Source organism: Camelus bactrianus, chromosome X (genome assembly GCF_048773025.1).
Source record: "Camelus bactrianus isolate YW-2024 breed Bactrian camel chromosome X, ASM4877302v1, whole genome shotgun sequence".
NCBI classification, from domain to species: domain Eukaryota; kingdom Metazoa; phylum Chordata; class Mammalia; order Artiodactyla; family Camelidae; genus Camelus; species Camelus bactrianus.
In genome coordinates this window covers 38,180,815-38,198,886 of record NC_133575.1, presented here as the reverse complement: position 1 = coordinate 38,198,886, position 18,072 = coordinate 38,180,815, and the positions used below count along the sequence as shown (strand labels likewise).

At 53.2% G+C, this 18,072-nt stretch overlaps 1 protein-coding gene across 6 annotated transcripts in view; it reads left to right on the top strand.

Annotated features, from left to right (window-relative positions):
- The window catches only part of FOXP3 (forkhead box P3), a 19,259-nt gene extending 1,187 nt beyond the window's left edge, over nucleotides 1-18,072 (top strand). For 2 of the 6 annotated variants that reach the window (XM_074359899.1, XM_074359900.1), the window contains exons 2-12: nucleotides 2,556-2,592; nucleotides 2,776-11,197; nucleotides 11,703-11,807; nucleotides 11,892-12,030; nucleotides 12,438-12,699; nucleotides 13,608-13,695; nucleotides 13,888-13,968; nucleotides 14,753-14,903; nucleotides 15,580-15,656; nucleotides 16,892-16,993; nucleotides 17,208-18,072. In XM_074359899.1, coding sequence (XP_074216000.1) covers nucleotides 10,748-11,197; nucleotides 11,703-11,807; nucleotides 11,892-12,030; nucleotides 12,438-12,699; nucleotides 13,608-13,695; nucleotides 13,888-13,968; nucleotides 14,753-14,903; nucleotides 15,580-15,656; nucleotides 16,892-16,993; nucleotides 17,208-17,357 — 1,605 coding nt within the window. In that variant the 5' untranslated portion in view covers nucleotides 2,556-2,592; nucleotides 2,776-10,747 and the 3' untranslated portion in view covers nucleotides 17,358-18,072. The remainder of the gene's footprint in view (nucleotides 1-2,555; nucleotides 2,593-2,775; nucleotides 11,198-11,702; nucleotides 11,808-11,891; nucleotides 12,031-12,437; nucleotides 12,700-13,607; nucleotides 13,696-13,887; nucleotides 13,969-14,752; nucleotides 14,904-15,579; nucleotides 15,657-16,891; nucleotides 16,994-17,207) is intronic. The other 4 variants (XM_074359904.1, XM_074359903.1, XM_074359902.1 and 1 more) reach the window with 4 other exon arrangements.

Below are 18,072 nucleotides of genomic sequence, written 5' to 3'. Positions count from 1 at the left end.
GGAAGAGAGATGGTGGATAGCCAATGGGCGAGCCAGAGTGAAGGCAGTTGAGCCTTCAAAGGGCAGTGCTAGAACGGGATGAACCAATGCCGAAGCCACAAAATGTAGCGGGACGGAAGTACATGGAGGCGGGACGGCGAAGAGCAGAGCCAACCAGGGTGTTGTGGGTGGTGTGAAAGAGGGGATGAGCAGCCAATAAGTAGGCCAGAGAAGAGGGTGCGTAGGCCTTCTGGGCTGCAGTTTGGTAGGGCCGCAGAACCGTAGAATGCAGGCAGCCCTTAGGAAGAGTATTCCTCTCGTGGATTGATTTACCTTCTCCTTAACCCTCCGTGACTCCCCATTACCCCAGGGCTGTGAATGCCAGGGCCCCTGAAGACCTAGACTGCATCCTAGTTTCAGATCTAAGAAAGCAGTACGGACTGTTCTGTCACAGTACTGCCCACTTCTGAGCCTTTGCTTGAGTGGTACCAGTGCCAAGAATGCCCCTGATTTTCATCCTCAGAGTTCTTCAAGACTTGGCACCATTGTTGAATGAATGGCCAAATGAGAAATGGAGATTTTATGGAAGATTAGCTTTTTCTAACTCCAGCTCAGCAAAACACGGAGCACGACTGTATGCGGCAGGTTGGGCATGTTGGCAGACATTGACTAACGTAAACCCAAATCAAAGCCCTATCTTTCTTGCGTGACTCAAACTCTACACCCCACAGTGGCCTCACCTCCCTTCTTTCTGTCCCCAGCCTCTGCTCTTACTACTCCCTCTCCCAAGAGTGCTGCTTCTGCTTCCTCATCTAGTGAACTCCTTTTACTCCTTTTCCATTCTCACTTTGAGATCCTGCCTCCTGTGGGAATGGAATTGTAGCTTGTGTCCGCTTAACATGGCCATTCATTCATTCCCCCCTCCATCCTGGGAGGATTTTCTGAACACCTACTGTATGCAAGGTTCTAACTCACAGCATCCGTAGGAGGGAGGCAGTTTCTCCAGCAGGCTCCCCTCCTTAGGTCTCAGTGTCCAGGATGGGGTCGTGGGTCAGGAACCAATACGTTTAGTTGCAAGTAACAGGGGGAAAAGCCCACAAAATAATGTGGGCTTAAACAAGATAGAACTTTATTTGTTCTCACCTACAAGTTCAAGCTGTTAAGTAGTACAGGGACTCCTTCCTGCCCGCAGATCCTGTCCTGGTCTGGCCCCAAGACTCTCATCCTTCAACAAATCCTGTCAGCTCTCCATTTATTTCCCAAATATACCATCTCCTCACCCCATCCACTGCCAGCACCTTCATCAGTCACCTGGACTATTGCTGTAGCCTCCCTTTCAGTGGTCCCCTGCTTCCATCCTCACTCCAGCAATCAGAGGGATCCTGTGAAATCCTAAAACGGTTCACGTCTCTCCTTTGCTCACAACCCTCCCGTGACCTCCTACTCACTCAGAGTAAATCCAAAGTCCTTACCATGAGCTACAAGGTCCTGCATGGTTTTTAACACCTCCCAGCCTCCTCTCTGACCTTAGTTCCTACCCATCTTCCTTTTGCTCACACCATTCTAAGCACACCAACCTCCTTCATAGATCTTGAGCAAATCAGGCTCACTCCTACCTCAGGACCTTTGCACTGCCTGTTTCCTCAGAATTACTCAGAAGAATTACGCTTCCCTCCCTCACCTCCTTCAAGTCTTTGTCAAAGGCCCCCTTCTCTGGGGACTTTCACCAACCTCTCTGTTTAATCCTGCCCACTTTCCCCCAGAAGCCTCCCACATGAGAGGATATAGTCCAGTGCAAAGAGAAGGTGGTGACCTCTGGTCCCTCTCTGCCCACCCAATGCCTCAGCCCTCACTTTGCAAAGGTCCTGACTCTAAGCATCATCAGCATCACTTCTCTCACACCCCAGGCCCCTCTCTAGTGGCCTTCTGGGACTCTGTGGGCCACCACCCTCATTCAGCTTTCCTCCTCTTCTCTGGCCAGTCCTCTCATGGAGTGAGTGACAGTAAGGGAGAGACGGTTTGGGGAGGATGTAGCCCACACCTCTGACCCTGAAAGAGAAAACCAGCCCCTGCTCTCAGGAGGGAGCAGGTCCTGGAGTAGGGAATGGGGCCTTGGCTTCTAGAACTGGCCTGGTTTATAGTCACAGGAAATGGGTAGGGAACATTCAGACGCAAGTCCACAGGGAGCAAGGGGTCATTAATCAACCTCAGGGATACCCCTAAATTCCGCTCCCCAGGACTCCTTCCTGATAAGCATGCTTCTCACGCCCTCTCTGGCTCCCAATGACAGGCCACATCTGTTAAGCCCCTGCTATACACAGGGTCCCTGCAGGCCTCCAGTGTGAGATCTCACCCACCTTGGTGCCTCCCTGGATGCCCGGCACACACAGGTCATCTTTTGGTCTCAGACATGTCCCACCAACTCCGAAGCCTCAAGCAGTGAAAGTTTTGTTTTGAACTAATGGTAGGGAGGGTTGGTTTTTTTTTTTTTTTTATTGTTGTTGTTGGCTGATTTTTTTTTTTAGGTCTTTTTTTTTCTATTCACCTTTTTTTTTTTTTTTCTTGTCTTCACAAAGCCAGGCCACCAGGCCCCCTCTGGGCTTTTCCAGAAAGGTGAGTCTGAGTTGAGCATAGAAGTTCTCTTTCTTTCAAGGATTTGGGAGGTTGGCGGGGAGGAAAAGAGGCAAAGGGGCAAAGGGGCAAAGGGGCAAAGGGGCAAAGGGGCAAAGGGGTGGGTCTTGACCACTAGGTTTATACCATGTGAGCCAAAAGCTGTTTCCAATTTCTCTTTCCCAGGCCTGAAGCCAGTCTTGCAGAGGGGTTGGAGTGGACGTTGGATGACGGAACCCTGGGCCACGCGGGGTCCTGGAGAGCCAAGGGCTGGAAGTATCAGCCATGGCCTACCAGGAGAAGCCCCTGGGGGCTGGTCTCCCGTGTTGGTTGGTTGCAGGGGGTGCCCGCTGAGGTGCGGAAACACAGCCTCCAGTTCTTGGACAACCTTAAAGCTTCAAGTCCCCAGAAGACTCTCCAAATCACAGAAGCTCCTATTGCATCTGAGAATTTAAAACCTGAGACCATTGAGCTCAAGGAAACCCAAGGGTTTCAAAGCCCAGCACCTGTGGAATGTAAGGCCCTATCCGCCAGCTCTGTGATCTTGGGCAAGTTGCCCGACTACTTCGTGCCTCCGTTTTCCTCATCTGTATGACGGCCATGATGACGAGATGGACCTCCAAGGGGTGTGATGAGGACCGAACACAATCGACTGTGAGCAGTGTTCAGTGCTGTGTCTAGCACATGGAAAATTCGAGATAAATGTCAGCTCCGGGGACTATGGCAGACACTTGGACTCCTAAATCCTTCGGAACTGGGATTTTTTTGAAGCAGAAAATCGCAGAGGCTGAGGGCCTCAGAAGCATCAGGCCACGGTGTCCCTTACCATGAGAGGGTTGGGATCCAAATGGGCCTCTGGGCTTTGTGAGGATGGAGGCATTAATACTGGGGCCTGGTTGGGACCTTCCCTATAGATGAGCGTCTAGGTCAGAGATCTCAGGCCCTAAGATGTGATGAGGCAAGACTTTTCTCTCTTTCCTCACTCAGGGATGCGCAGTGGGTTCTGGGAGCCAGTGATTCTCAGACTCTTGGATTCTGTGAATTGTGGAGGGTAGGGAGGGACTCTCTGCTTTTTTCTTCGTGGAGTAACTTCCATGCCCCTTCCTTGGGAAGATGAGTTGCAAGCTCCTGATCTCTGGGCAGTGAGAGCATGACAACCATACTGATTCCACTTGAGGGGAAACTGAGGTCCAGAGCAGAGCAAGGCCTCTGGAAACCCAGCCCTATACCGTTTCTTTTCCTGGCATTTCCCATCCACACATAGCATCTCAGTTCCTCTCTTCCTTTCCCTAGGGACCTTCAAATATCCTCTCACTCACAGACTGGTGTTTCTGCCTGCCTGGGTTGCCCCTGTGATTTATTTGAGTTCTTTTTCTCTTTTTTTTCTAACTCTACACACTTTTGTTTAAAAAACTGTGGTTTCTCACGAGCCCTGTTATCTCATTGATACCTCTCACCTCTGTAGTGAGGGGAAGAAATCATATTTTCAGATGACTCGTAAAGGGCAAAGAAAAAACCCAAAATTTCAAAATTTCCGTTTAAGTCTCATAATCAAGAAGAGGAGAAACAGAGCGAGAGAGAGAGAGCGAGAGAGCAAAAACGATGAGAACCCCCCCCACCCCGTGATTATCAGCGTACACACTCATCGAAAAAAAAAATTGGATTATTAGAAGAGAGAGGTCTGTGGCTTCCACACCGTGGTTTTTCTTCTCAGTATAAAAGCAAAGTTGTTTTTGATATGTGACAGTTTCCCACAAGCCGGGCTGATCCTTTTCTGTCAGTCCACTTCGCCGAGGTGAGTGTCCCCGCTCTCCCCTACCAGATAATGGGTCCAGCAGAAGAGACGACAGTGAGGTAGGCACTGGGGGGTCAGGGGCCCTCCGGAACAGTCAAGAGACGCACGCAGCGACCGTGGTCCTGGTCAGGTAAGGTATTTTTTACAATACTAATAGTAATAGCAAAGGCCAGAGGACGGATGGGTAAAGTACTTCATTAACGCTTGGGCAGAGGCAAAGATAAACAAATGGATCCATGTGTGGATGGGTAGGATTTTTAAAATATATCAACTGCCAGTCTTTGTGAATCGCAGAGCTTTGAACGACTTGAAACACTGTCCAGGTGTAAGTGGAAATTTCAGCTATGTCTCTCACATCTCTTGGGCTCTGGTCTCTCTCGAGACCTCCCATCCCTCTCTGTCTCACTCTTTTCATGTTTCTCTGCCCCTCTCTTTCTCTGTTTCCCTGGCACACAGATTCTCCATCTCTCTATCTTTCTCTGGCTCTGACTGTCTTCCCTGCCGCTGTCTCCTCCATCTTGACCGCACTCCATCTGTCTCCTTTCCTCCGTCTCTCCCACTGCCTCTCCTGCTCACTCGTCTTACCTTCCCCCTGCCTGCCTTCCCCTCGCCCACCCCCCAGCATCCAGCACAGAGCTTTGTACAGTTGGCGCTTAATAATAGTGTGTTGAGTAATGACGAGGAGGACACTTACATCTTACAAGAATGAACATCAGTTCTGTTTACCCCCATCAAAGGAGGATTGTGGGCTGTCTAGTCAGGCTGAACCCTTAACTGAACTTGTGCTTGTACCACATGAGAGGAGACCCTCCTGAGGGGACACCTCACGCCGTTGTCAACCATGGTTAGTTAAGCTGTGGGTCCTCCCCTCAGGACCTTGGTGGGGTGGGGGCGGCCAGGATCCATGTCCAGGAACAGAGCAGACCATTCAGGGCTGAGGTAACCCCATCTCTGCAGGCTTAGAAAGTGCTCACTGAGTGTTAACTGTTAGTCTTTTTTAACCAAATTAGAATCATGCTATCTAGCGATCTGTTGGTTTTGTTTCTGCTGTATTCAGTGAATAGGAGCAGTTTCGTAGATCACTGAAAAATGTTTCAACATATGATCTTCCATAACTGTCCAGACTGTCCTCACATTGATACGAACCATGACTGGTTTGACCAAGTGCTGATTTTTGGACATTCAGGTTGTTTCTAGTTTTTCCCCATAATCATCCCTGATTAGTTCCCCGGATTCCTGCAAATCCAGTGGCTAGGGCACAGAATTTGTGCATTTTTAAGGTTTCTGACGCTCTCTGCAAATTGTTCTTCCAAAAGGTTGTCCTGTTTTATGCTCCCTCTACTCAGGCTAACTGTGGGTGGGTATTATCATTTTTTAATCCTTTCTCAACATAGCAGGTAAGAAAAAATACTACCATGTTGTTGAAATTTGCATCCTTTGATTATTTACACTGTTTATTGACCATTTGTGCTTTTTTTTTATTATTTTAGTTGTCTGGTCATGTCTTCAGTCCTAATTGGGTGTTCATCTTTTTTTATTGATTGATTTGTCACAACACTTTATATAAAAGGATATTAGCCTTCCATCAGCCATACATAGATAGCAAATATTTTCTCTCAAGTCATCATTTGCTGAAGTTGTTTTTCTCTTTGTTTATGCTGTTTTGCGATGCTTATGGTGTTTTTATATTGTCAAAGAGGTTAATCTTTTCTTCTGTGGTTACTGTCTCTGGTTTTGTGCTTAGAAAGTCCTTTCCCACTTGAAAATGAGATAAATGTTCACCTCTGTTGGCTTCTTTTCTCTTTTATGGCTTCATTTTTTCCATTACTGTAGAGGTTAAGAGTGTGGGTACTGGAGCCAGACTGTCTGGGACAAACCCAGCCTCACCCCAAGCAATCTGTGTGATTTTTAGCCAGGCATTTAACCTCTCTGTACCTCCATTTCCTCATATGTACTGTGATGGTTATAATAGTACCAACTTCAAAGGGTGGTTGTGAGAATTAAATCTATCAACCTTGTTAAATGCTTAGCATAGGGCCTGGCATATAATAAACCCAAGATCAATATTAGATATTATTATTTATCTCTTTAATGGGTCTCGAATTTATTTTAGGGCAGGTGATGATGGTGAAACTGGGCAGGGAGGGGGTTGGGGAAATGGACTATATTAGTCATGAACTTAATTTTCCTCTTAATTATCCCAGAAACATTTGTTAAACAAGCTCTCCTCCAGCATCTCCCAGTTTGCAATGCCACGCTCATCACAAACTCGATTCCCTCTGGATGTTGGTCTGTATCTGAGTTTTTCTATTCCGTTCTGTTCCTCAGTGTCTGTTCTGGTACTGGGGCCACAGTGCTTTGCTGATTGTCACTTTTCAATACTATGCAGGACACAGCCAGGGGTCCTGGCGTCTTGCCCTCTGTTAGTCTTCACTATTTCAGGCAGCATCAGCTCCTCCAACAACTGTTCTTATTTGGAGCATCTTTCTCTCCATCCCTCTCTCTCTTTCTGTCCCCCTCCACCTCCCCGTCTCTCTGTCTCTCTCCCCATATCCCTGTATTGTTTCTATCTCTCTTGTTTTTTGTTTCTCTCACTTCTGTCTCCCTCTTTGTGCGTCCTTCTAGGACTTTCTGTTCCTATGGGCCCCTTCCCACTCCTCGCTGTCTCTCCTCTCCACATCTCTGTCTCTGTCATTCTCTTTGTCTTTCTCTGTCTATCTCTGTCCCACCTCGTGTCCCTCCCATCTCTCTCTGTATCTCTTGTTCTCTGTGTCTCTCTGTTTCCCAATGTCTGTCTAGCTCTACTTCTGTCTCTCAGCCAGTCCCCTGGATAGAGAGGCAGTGGTCAAATCAGAGCCCTGCTGACACCTAACACCTCACCTGGACACACAACAGAAGGGCCTTGGCCTTCACCTGCTCCATATCTCTCCCCTTCCCAGCGTACAGAGGAGCAAATTGAGGCCAGGAGATGGGCGGGAGGCCCTCTCCGAAAGCCTCACAGAGATGCAGTGGCAGACTTGAGACTCACGCTCAGATCTCAGGACTCTCTGTGGGGCCCTGGCTCTGGCTCTCTCCTCTGCTGTGGGTCTCAGTTTACCCCTTGGCACCTATGAGGCGGGCAGGAGGCCCTGGGCTTCCCCCCCTCCCAAATGCTGCTGTTCCCCCTTCTGCCTTCTTCCAGGTTGGACCCTCATGGTCACAGTGTGGGTCCAGTCTCACAAGAGCGAGGCTGGGTGGGATCCCAGGGCCCCATGGGTTAGGAGGCCTCGTGGCCAGAGGGTGGTGATATTGGAGGGACAGAAGTCAGTCTTTCTGTGAGTCTGGCTGTGGACAGAGATCAGCCATGTCCCCAGAGTTGGCACTGGTCCCTGGGAACCTCTGTCCGGGGGCCCCTGCAGAGAGCCTGGTGGTGGGCTCTGTACTGGCAAAGGTCAGGGCTCTGCCTGCTCCTGCCATGAGGCATGAGTCAAAGGTCCATCGGCCTCAGTGTCCCCTTCCTTCCCTTTCCATCTCTGGCAGAGTGACTGGAGTCTGGGAGCGCTGTCCCCAAATGAACAGGGAGACTGAGGTCCAGCAGGGGTCCATCTACCAATCACGGACAATTTAAGCATTTCATGTACATGATCTTGGGGAGATGGGTACTATTTTTGTCCCAATTTACATATGAGCCTGAGGAGAGTTATAGCAAGTTAGTGTCAGAAGCTGGCCCCGGGCTAGGGGAACAGAGGGGCTGGTTCTAGAAGACCCTCCTGGCGCCACAGAACTTAAGAGGGAAGCTGAGGGGAGGCTTCCTGCAATTCCAGACCTGGTGAGCGGGAGGCACTCTGAAGTCGTGAGCTTCCTCTCCTTTGGGAAGTTTCGGCAAGTTTGGACACCAGGGACATTGGCCTTCCCATACTGAGACGTCAGACCTGTGGATCCCACAGAGTCTTTGGGTTTGAGGTTCTGAGGTCCTTTGAATCTAAGAAATGATGTTCAACGATTCTCAGGTTCTCGGCATAGTATCGTTTGGAGACTCTGAGGGGCCCAATCTCTGTGAGATCTGCATGGCGCTCCCCAAACATCAAACCTTGAGCCTCTCCATGGCCCCAGAAGGGCCAAGTTAGACCCAGGGCCCAGGGCTTGTCATGGCGGCCAGATGGACGTCATTCACCACATCCGCCAGCACCCACATCACCCCACCTGGGCCAAGCTGGCTGCAGGATGGGACGGCCAATTCTCGGAACGAAACCTGTGGGGTGGGGTATCTGCCCCCTTCTCTTCCTCCTTGGTACCGATGAAGCCCAGCGCATCCGGCCGCCATGACGTCAATGGCGGAAATATCTGGGGAAGTCGGGGGCTGTGATAACAGGGCCCAGATGCAGACCCCGATATGAAAACACAATCTGTGTCCCAGAAACATCCTCCATGTAGCTTCTGAGAAACAGTCAGAAAGGGACGCCCCAACAGACAGTGCAGGAAGCCGGCTACCCAGCCTGGCCCTCCAGGTCGCCCACCACCAGACAGACCATATCCACGGCCCCTTTCTGAGAATGTATCTATGCTGCCCTGAGTCAGGCTGCTCCAGATGTGTCTGGGGAGGTGATTTCTTATAAGCTCTGGCCAAGGGTCCAGGCAGCTTGAGAAGTGACCACAGACCAGCCGTGTGGGCCAGGCCAGAGTGGTGGCAGCCACTCATCCACTAAAATTGGTATTAGTTTCCTCAGGTCTTCCATAACAAAGTACCACAAACTGTGGGGGCTTAAACAACAGTAAGGTATTGTCTCATAGTTTGGGAGGCCAGAAGGCCAAGATCAAGGTGTTGGCAGAGTTGGTTCTGTGTAGGGCTACAATGGGGGAATCTGTTCAAGCCTCTCTCCTAGCTTCGGGTGGTTTGCTGGCAATCTTTGGCATTCCTTGGCTTGTGCAAGCATCACCCTGATCTCTGCCTGCCTTCATCCACTCACTCGCTCACCTCTTTGTGGTCACCGACATTCTCTCCTGCCCGTGTTCTGAGCCTCCCTAGACCCAGGCTCCTGATTCTCACACTGTAATGTCCTAGACCCTACCCTACCCTGTAACCCTAGAGACTAAGGGTTTAATACCTGGATTCTCACCCACACCTCCCTCAGCACCAGAGCTCTGACAGCCCCCATGAGCCGACAGCAAAGAAAAGAAGGAACAACTGCTCCCTCAGAACCCCTCCTTGTACCACCCCCAGGCTGCTGTCGGCAGCTGTGTGCCCAACTCAGTGTTGTGGGGTGCGGTAAGGAGACACACACACACACTTTCTGGAGAAAGAAGTAGAGCTTTCAAGTCACCATGGGACTGGAGAATGCTGCACCTGGGTGTCCCTTCAGTAGAATGGAGGTTGGACTAGACAGTCCCTTCCAGCTCTGGCTTCCTCTCAGACTGGGAATCACAGGATTCCCAGAAACCAAGGCCCTGCCGATCGGGGAGTGTAAGGTTCTGGAACCATTTTAGAGGGCTTTCTGGATAGGGCTGGGGGAGGAGAAGAGGAGGAGGAGTGGGCATTCCAGGCAGGTGGAACAGCAAAGCAGACTTGGAGACAGGATTGGAGAGCAGAGATTGGGGTACACCCTGGTGAGGGTTGAGTTGAGGAGCTCCCTTGGGCCCTGGCTCAAGAGAGCCCATCTCTTCTCCTCTCTGGCACCTGCCCTGCCAGCTCTGTGCAACGAAGGAGCCCAGACATGATCAAACCTGGCCCATCTGAGCTCTACTCCTCTACTCAGCTTCTGCCCAGCATTGCCACTTGCATGTCTAATGCCAGAACTCATGTCCATCCACACCATCACCCCAACCCTACCCCCATCTCCTCCATCTCAGTTAATGTCAGCTCTGTCCTCCCAGCTGCCCAGGCGAATACCCAGAAGACACCTTGACCCTCCTTCTCTCACTCCCCACATCCAAGCGGCCAGCAAATTCTCCTGACTCCACCCTCAAAACATTATTCAGAATCCAACCACTTCTCACCCTCACCACTGCCACCATCCTGGTCTAGACTGTCCCTAGCCTGGACTATTGCAGTAGCCTCCTCACTAGTCCCCTGCTTCTTCCCTCACCTTCCTAGAGTCTGCCCCTCTCACAGCAGCCAGAGCGATCTTTTGAGCCCATGCCCACCATCCACTCCCAGATATGCCCAAGTCGCTGGAGTAAAATAATTCTCCCAGCAAAAAATCAGACCAGACCCAGTGGGATCAGTGAAGATTGTGTGGACTGTTCTGGGTTCAGGGAGGACAGGAGGGCTGAGGCTCGAAGACGACCACTCAAGTGCTGACACCTACACTGGTGGAGGCCCAGAAAACCACCCTGAATCCCCCATCACCCTTGCGGAGGACACATTCTCACCAGGGCTGCGCCAGCATGCTCTGGGGCTGTGCAGATCTGCACACCTGTGTTCCTGACACCAATGTGTGTGTGCACGTGCGTACACACGTGACCAGAGCTGGGGTCCCTTGGGGACATGCACAAATGCCTGCTCTGACCAGAGTGGGCATCCATGTGGTTCCAGTAGTTGAGTATTTCACATACCCCACCCCTCCCCAGCGCATGTCTAATTCCTTCCCCCTGTGTCCCCACAGCCTGCCCTTGGACAAGGACCCAATGCCCAACCCCAGGCCAGCCAAGCCCTTGGCCCCTTCCTTGGTGCTCGGCCCATCACCAGGAGCCTCACCCAGCTGGAGGGCTGCACCCAAGGCCCCAGACCAGCTGGGAGCCAAGGGCCCGGGGACAACCTTCCAGGGCCGGGACCTCAGAGGGGGGGCCCACGCCTCCTCTTCCTCCTTGAACCCCATGCCACCATCGCAGCTGCAGGTGAGGCCTAGGGCCCAAGATGGGGCAGGCAGGGTGGGGTACCTGGGTGTACAGGTGCCGACCTTTACTGTGGCACTGGGCGGGGGGCCCAGCTGGAGCACAGGAAGTGGTTTTCTGGGTCCCAGGCAAGTCTGTGACTTATGCAGATGTCGTGGGGCCAAGAAAGTCCCCACTTAACAGGTCTCAGAGATTCAACGCTCTCCCCGACCTCCCGATCCCTGTCTCAGAAGAGGAGACCCTATCATGGTCCCATGGGCAGATCCATGTGTGTCTCCATCCCCATGTGACAGAGGCAAGGGAGGTGAGGTGACAGGGTGGAGGCCAGCTTTGCCACTTATTGGCCTTGAAAAAGTCACCTGATCTCCCTGAGCCTCAGTTTCCACATATGTAAAATGGGGATGGTCACAGCATTTAGCAGCAGGGTTGTGGTGAGAAGTCTATGAGTTAGACGTGTAGAACAGTGAGGGTGAGAATGACATGTCACCCGCCTGCCTTCTCTCCCCAGCTGCCCACAGTGCCCCTTGTCATGGTGGCACCCTCCGGAACACGGCTGGGTCCCTCTCCCCACCTGCAGGCACTCCTCCAGGACAGGCCACACTTTGTGCATCAGGTACCAACCTGGAATGGGCTGGGAGGAAGGAGCAGGTGGGAGAACTGGGGAGGGACCAGGCTGAACCAGGTCCCCTCCCCTTAGCTCTCAACAGTGGATGCCCATGCCCGGACCCCCGTGCTGCAGGTGCGCCCACTGGACAGCCCAGCTATGATCAGCCTCCCGCCACCCACTGCTGCTACTGGGGTCTTCTCCCTCAAGGCCCGGCCCGGCCTGCCACCTGGTAACACTGTACCCCGCAGCTCCACAGAACCCCCGAGCCCCCACTCCTTGAATGTGAGCAGTGTGGGCTGCTGAATCGCGGCCCCCAGGGAAGTCAGAGGTGTCAGGTCTTATCATCTTGGAAACTCCAACCTCTAAAAAAAATGTCAGGCTCAGAACCTTGAAGATGCAGAATGTCAAAATCACGGAACCACAGATCTTTGCAAAGTTAGTCGAAATGTCAGCACTTGCGAGTGGCAGTCTTTGAGCTGCTCCACCAGAAACCTTGGATGTTAGGGACCACAGAGTCCCCTGGGAGTCTGGACCTGCAATGCTCAGGAAGAGGAGAAGCTCCAAATGGGAGGCCTTGTGGGCCAAGCTCCAGAGCCTGGCCCCCAGTCTCCAGAGGTGCCCTGTCCCCACCTGCAGGGATCAACGTGACCAGCCTGGAGTGGGTGTCCAGGGAGCCAGCACTGCTCTGTGCCTTCCCAAGCCCCAGTGTGCCCAGGAAGGACAGGTCAGTGCGCAGGGCTGGGAAGGCCCCTTGCCCTGCCGTCCCCTGCCCTGACATCCTTTGTCCCCCCAGCACCCTTTCGACTGTGCCCCAGGGCGCCTACTCACTGCTGGCAAATGGTGTCTGCAAGTGGCCCGGATGCGAGAAGGTCTTCGAGGAGCCAGAGGGCTTCCTCAAGTGAGTGAGCCAGGCCTGTTCCAGTCCGGGGGTGGGGGGGGGGCGGTTTGGGGAGGAGGTCTGGGTTGCAGGTGTTAGTTCAGGGGGTTCAGATCCTGGCTCTCTCACTCACTGACTCTGTGACCTTGGGCAAGTGACTTAGCTTCTCTGAGCCTTGGTTTCCTCATCTGTCTAACAGGGCATCATAATAGAGATGTGTGCTGTTATTTACCTCCATTTTACAGACAAAGAAACTGAGGCCAAAGAGGTTAAGTGTCTTGATTCAAGATCATCAGTTCCTGAGTGACAGCCAGGCTCCGGAATCCACACTCCCTACCTGCTTTGCCCTGCTACCCAGCATGCCAACACACCGGCCTGACTTTATTGATTCCTCCAACTCCCAGCCCCTCTCAATGGCTGTTGCTACCCCCCCCCCAGCCGTATCTCTCTCTCTCTCTCTCTCCCTCTCTCTATCTCTCTCTCTCTCTCTCTCTCTCTCTCTCTCTCTCTCTCTCTCTCTCTCTCTCTCTCTCTCACACACACACACACACACACACACACACACACTTTCTCCAATCTTACCAAACTATCAGTGGCAATTCAATACATCCTGTCCTCTTCACAACCAGGCCTTCGCACAGGCTGTCCCCTCCACCTGGAATGCCTTTCCTGCTCTCACTGACCTGGCCTGCTCTCAGCTCACCACCCTTCCAACATCATCACCAGCACCCTGGCCATGCAGTAGATGCCAAGTAGCATATGTTGAAGGAAGGACAGGTGTGAGAGGGAGACTGAGGGAGAAAGAGGCAAGCGAGGCTTAGCCTCCAAGGGTCTACCTCTCAGAGGGTCTGAGCCCTCCCCACTTGGAATGTTGAGCCCAGAGGCCAGGCTCGCCTTGGTCACCTTCATGAACTCTTCCCCTTACCCAGGCACTGCCAGGCAGACCACCTCCTGGATGAGAAGGGCAGGGCTCAGTGTCTTCTCCAGAGGGAGGTGGTGCAGTCTCTGGAGCAACAGGTGACTTGGGGTAGGGGGTGCGGTGCACGGTGGGGTAGTGGTGGGTGAACCTTATGTCCATCCTGTGCGCGGAGCTGGGGCTGGCATGAAAGAAGGAAGGGGGCAGGGCCCTCCCAGGGAAGACCGCAGTCTGGGCAAAGATGTGGCGGAGAAAGACCAGGTTGAGGCCTCACTCTGTGCCTGTCCTCACAGCTGGTGCTGGAGAAGGAGAAGCTGGGTGCTATGCAGGCCCACCTGGCTGGGAAGATGGCCACAACCAAGGCTCCATCTGCGGTGAGCCACCCCAGACCCATAGGTGGCACAGGCTGCTGGGGGGGGAGGGGGGGCCCTGCAGGCTGCATGGGGAACCTATCCTTGCACCCAGGCCCTGGGATCTCTGGGCCCCCATCCCCAGCTCCAAACAGGCCCAGAACTTGGAATCCATCCCTTTCCATTTACAAACCCTCTGATCTTAAGATCCCAAAACAGTGTGATCTTGAGTTTGCAAAGCAACAGCAAATCACCCAACACTGAATGCAGACCGTGTGCCGCTGGCAGGACTGGCTTTATAACTCACAGGGCCCAGGGCAAAATGAAAATATGGGGCTTAAATTTCAAAATGATGACTGCAGAGCATTAAATGAAGCATGGAGCCCTGAATGCCTGCACAGATCACACGCCCAGAAACCAGCCCTGGATGTCAGGCACTGTTTCTGAGCACTTTGGTGATGCTAACTTATTTAATCCTCATGACTGCCACTGTGAGGTAGGTGTTACTATCATCCCCAATTCACAGGTGAGGAAAATTGAGGCCGGGGAGGCTTAAGATGACTTCCCCAAGGTCACAGTTGGGTAGCAGAGGAGCCTGATTCAACCCCAGCTGGTGGCCTCGGCGTTGGTGCGCTACACACACTCGTGTTCACACCCGCACTCTAGTAGATACGGCCTGTGCTTTTTTATGGGATTCTATATCAGAGTGGAATTGAGCAGAGGGTGCCCTTGCTTTGTGAAACACTTATTTAAACCTAAAGTCGAAAGTTTAAGCCTCTGAGTCACCAGCCTCTCCCTCCTCCCCCAGGCATCATCTGAGAAGGGCTCCTGCTGTATCGTAGCCGCTGGCACCCAGGGCACTGCTGGCCCAGCCTGGCCCGGCCCCCAGGAGGCCCCTGACGGCCTGTTTGCTGTGCGGAGGCACCTCTGGGGCAGCCATGGAAACAGCACATTCCCAGGTAAAGATGGCCCATGCCCCACACGGTGCCCCCGAGCCCCAATCTCCCGGACTGGCACTGGATGAAAGACTGCTTTTCCCCACCACTGCCTCCCAGCCTTTAGGAAATCACATCTGCCTGTGAAAGCTTTCTCTCCAGATCCCCATGGCCTGCAAGCCCCCACTGTGGTTTCAGATGTCTAGCGCCAGCCCTGTATCCCCTAGGATTGGGGCTTACTCACTCTGGGCTTTAGCTGCTCCTGGTCATCAGGAGGAAGGGAGCTAGCTTAGTAATTCCCAGGGACTCCCCCTCCCCCAACCAAGGAAAAGAAGGGTGACTCGCCTTAGTTCACCAATCCCCTATTACCCGCAAGGTCCAGGCTGCGGGCTTAACAGGGATCAGGGCCCTTGAGTGCCATCCTGGCTCTGCCGCTTAGCCAGTTACATCCCTTTGATGTGGAAGTTGCTTCACTTCTTTTAAACCTTGGGGAGAATAAGCCCCGTTTTGGTGGGAGTGGTGCAAAAGGGAAATGATATCATTTATGTCAAGGGCTTAGCAAACAGTGGCTGCGATCATGGAAACCAGTGTCAACGGTGGGATTTCAGGCATGCAGACTCGACAGACATTCTAGAGCAGAGGGTGGGAGAGGGGGCAAGGAGTTCTCGGATGGGGCCTGATCCTTCCCCACTTCTGACAGAGTTCTTCCACAACATGGACTACTTCAAGTTCCACAACATGCGGCCCCCTTTCACCTATGCCACCCTCATCCGTTGGGTAAGCAGCGTGCCAGGCTGAGGGGAAGGAAGAGAGAGCCGGGGTGGAGGGCCTGCCTCCCTCTAAGCACCCCGAGGCCGGCTCCCCCATGAACAAACCCACACCTCAGCTGTGATCCCCCATCTTCACCCTAGACCTGCCCCCAAACCCATACCTAAACTGCCATCCAAGCCAGTGCAAGCCAAATTCTGGCCCTAAACCCACTCCTTTCCTGATGTCCACCTTAACCCTCTACCTGACCACCTCCTGGGCCTATAAATAGCCCCCAAACTAACCTGACCTCTGACCCTTGCCCAAACCCACCCAGTATTACCCTGACTCCTTCCCCAGCCCTGATGGACCCCAGCAGGTCAACACATCCCTCTACTAGACCCCTCCCCTAACCCCCTCCTTGCTAACACTTGACCCTTATCCTCACCCCATCTCAACCCCTTCATCTGAGTCTCCCTAATGCCTTCCCAGAAACTTCACCAGAGCCCACCTGGAACTTCCTCCTAAGCCCACACCTAACCCTCCACAATGCCACATGTTCCCCTATCTAGCCCCATCCTGACCTGGAGCCTCATTGCAGCCATAATCCCTGACCTTTGATGTAATTCCATTCCTAAATCCAAACAGATCAAATTCCCTGACCCTTAGCCTCACTCCACACCTAACCCCAGCCCTGACCCTTAACGACCATAAACAGTCAACCTCACGCTTGACCCTGAACCTAATGACATCCCTGACACATTAAGTAGCTACATAACTAGGCCCATCTCTGACTCCTGACCTAATGCCACCTGTCATCCCAACCCTCGCCCCTCAACTTACCCCCATTATCCCCAGTCTGACCCTTAACCAGCACTTCCCTGACCTGTAACTCGAGCCTGGCCCTTTATCCCTTCTAAATCCTTAACTTGGCCCCTGCTCCTGGCCCTTAAGCTTCTCAAGCCCTGAAACCTCACCCCCACAGAGAACTCCAACTCCATCCCAGAAATTTAACTTCACTCCAGTCCTAACCCTGAACCAGACCCTACTCCCACTTCAGCCCTGATCCTTTACCCAATCCCATCCCAGCCCCACCCTCACCCCACTTCTAACCCTGTCTCTGACCCATCACCCCACACCATCTCCCTTTTTTCCCCCATCCCCACAATTCCACCCATGTCAGAAGGCCCAAGGTGGGCCACTTCCCCTCTCGGCCCGACTTTGGGAGAGCAGCTCCCCTTACCCCCACACCCCCTAACCTCCAGGCCATCCTGGAGGCTCCCGAGAAGCAGCGGACCCTCAATGAGATCTATCACTGGTTTACACGCATGTTCGCCTTCTTCAGAAACCACCCTGCCACCTGGAAGGTGAGCTCCTGCGGAGGTGGCAGTAGCTGGGAGGGCCTCAAATCCCACCATGAGGCTGGGTCAAGTTCAGGAATGGGTGGGCCTGGGACTGGGCTTGGAGGCTTGTTGGGAAAGGGCAGGAGATTGATTTCTGGTGGGGACAGCTGACCTCAGAGGATGACTGCCTGCCCGCTCCCCCGGCCCCGGGCCCGGCTGGCTGGTCCTCCTTCCACAGAATGCCATCCGCCACAACCTGAGCCTGCACAAGTGCTTTGTGCGTGTGGAGAGTGAGAAGGGGGCCGTGTGGACCGTGGATGAGTTCGAGTTCCGCAAGAAGAGGAGCCAGAGGCCCAGCAGGTGTTCCAACCCCACACCTGGCTCCTGAACTCAAAGCCAAGGAAAGAAGGAAGGACAGGGGCCAAAATAGATGGGTGGAAGCGGCCGGGGACAGAAGTGACCAGCCTTGGACATGCCTGCCGGGACCAAGAAGCAAGGTGTGCACTGTCTTGCCTGCCAGGGACCCTGCTCCCCAGCTGACTGCCCTCCTGGATCATATGCTCGGCACCAAGCCTGCTCAGAGGGATCCCAGCCGCCCCCACCTCCCGCCCCAGCCCCCTGTAATGGGCTCTCCAGCCAAACTGAGCCTTCACAACCAACCACACACACCGCCTGCCTTAGTCACTCAGTCACTGTCACAGATGACCTTGGGGCTGGGAAGGACACAAAGCATCACAATCCTGTCCCTGGGACTCGAGGCAAACCCTCAAACATTCAGTATACTCAGACCACCTCAAATCTGTGGTCACACCAACAGTCACACCCAAGCACGGTCCCATCAACCCACATGCCCCAAAGCACACACCCACAGGCAGCCTCCAGGCCCACAGATGCAGCGTCACACGGGGCACGCCCAGACATCTGCACAGCAACAGCCTCGGGACTTTCAAGATCTCAGGTCCCAGACCTGGTCGTACATGGTATCGTGCAGCTCCCGACACAGACGCTCGGTCACACAGACTCTTTAAACTCACCTGCACATCTCCTGCATGCATGCACGCCCGCATGACACCCCTGGGGGTCTCCTGAGTCCCATGCAGACA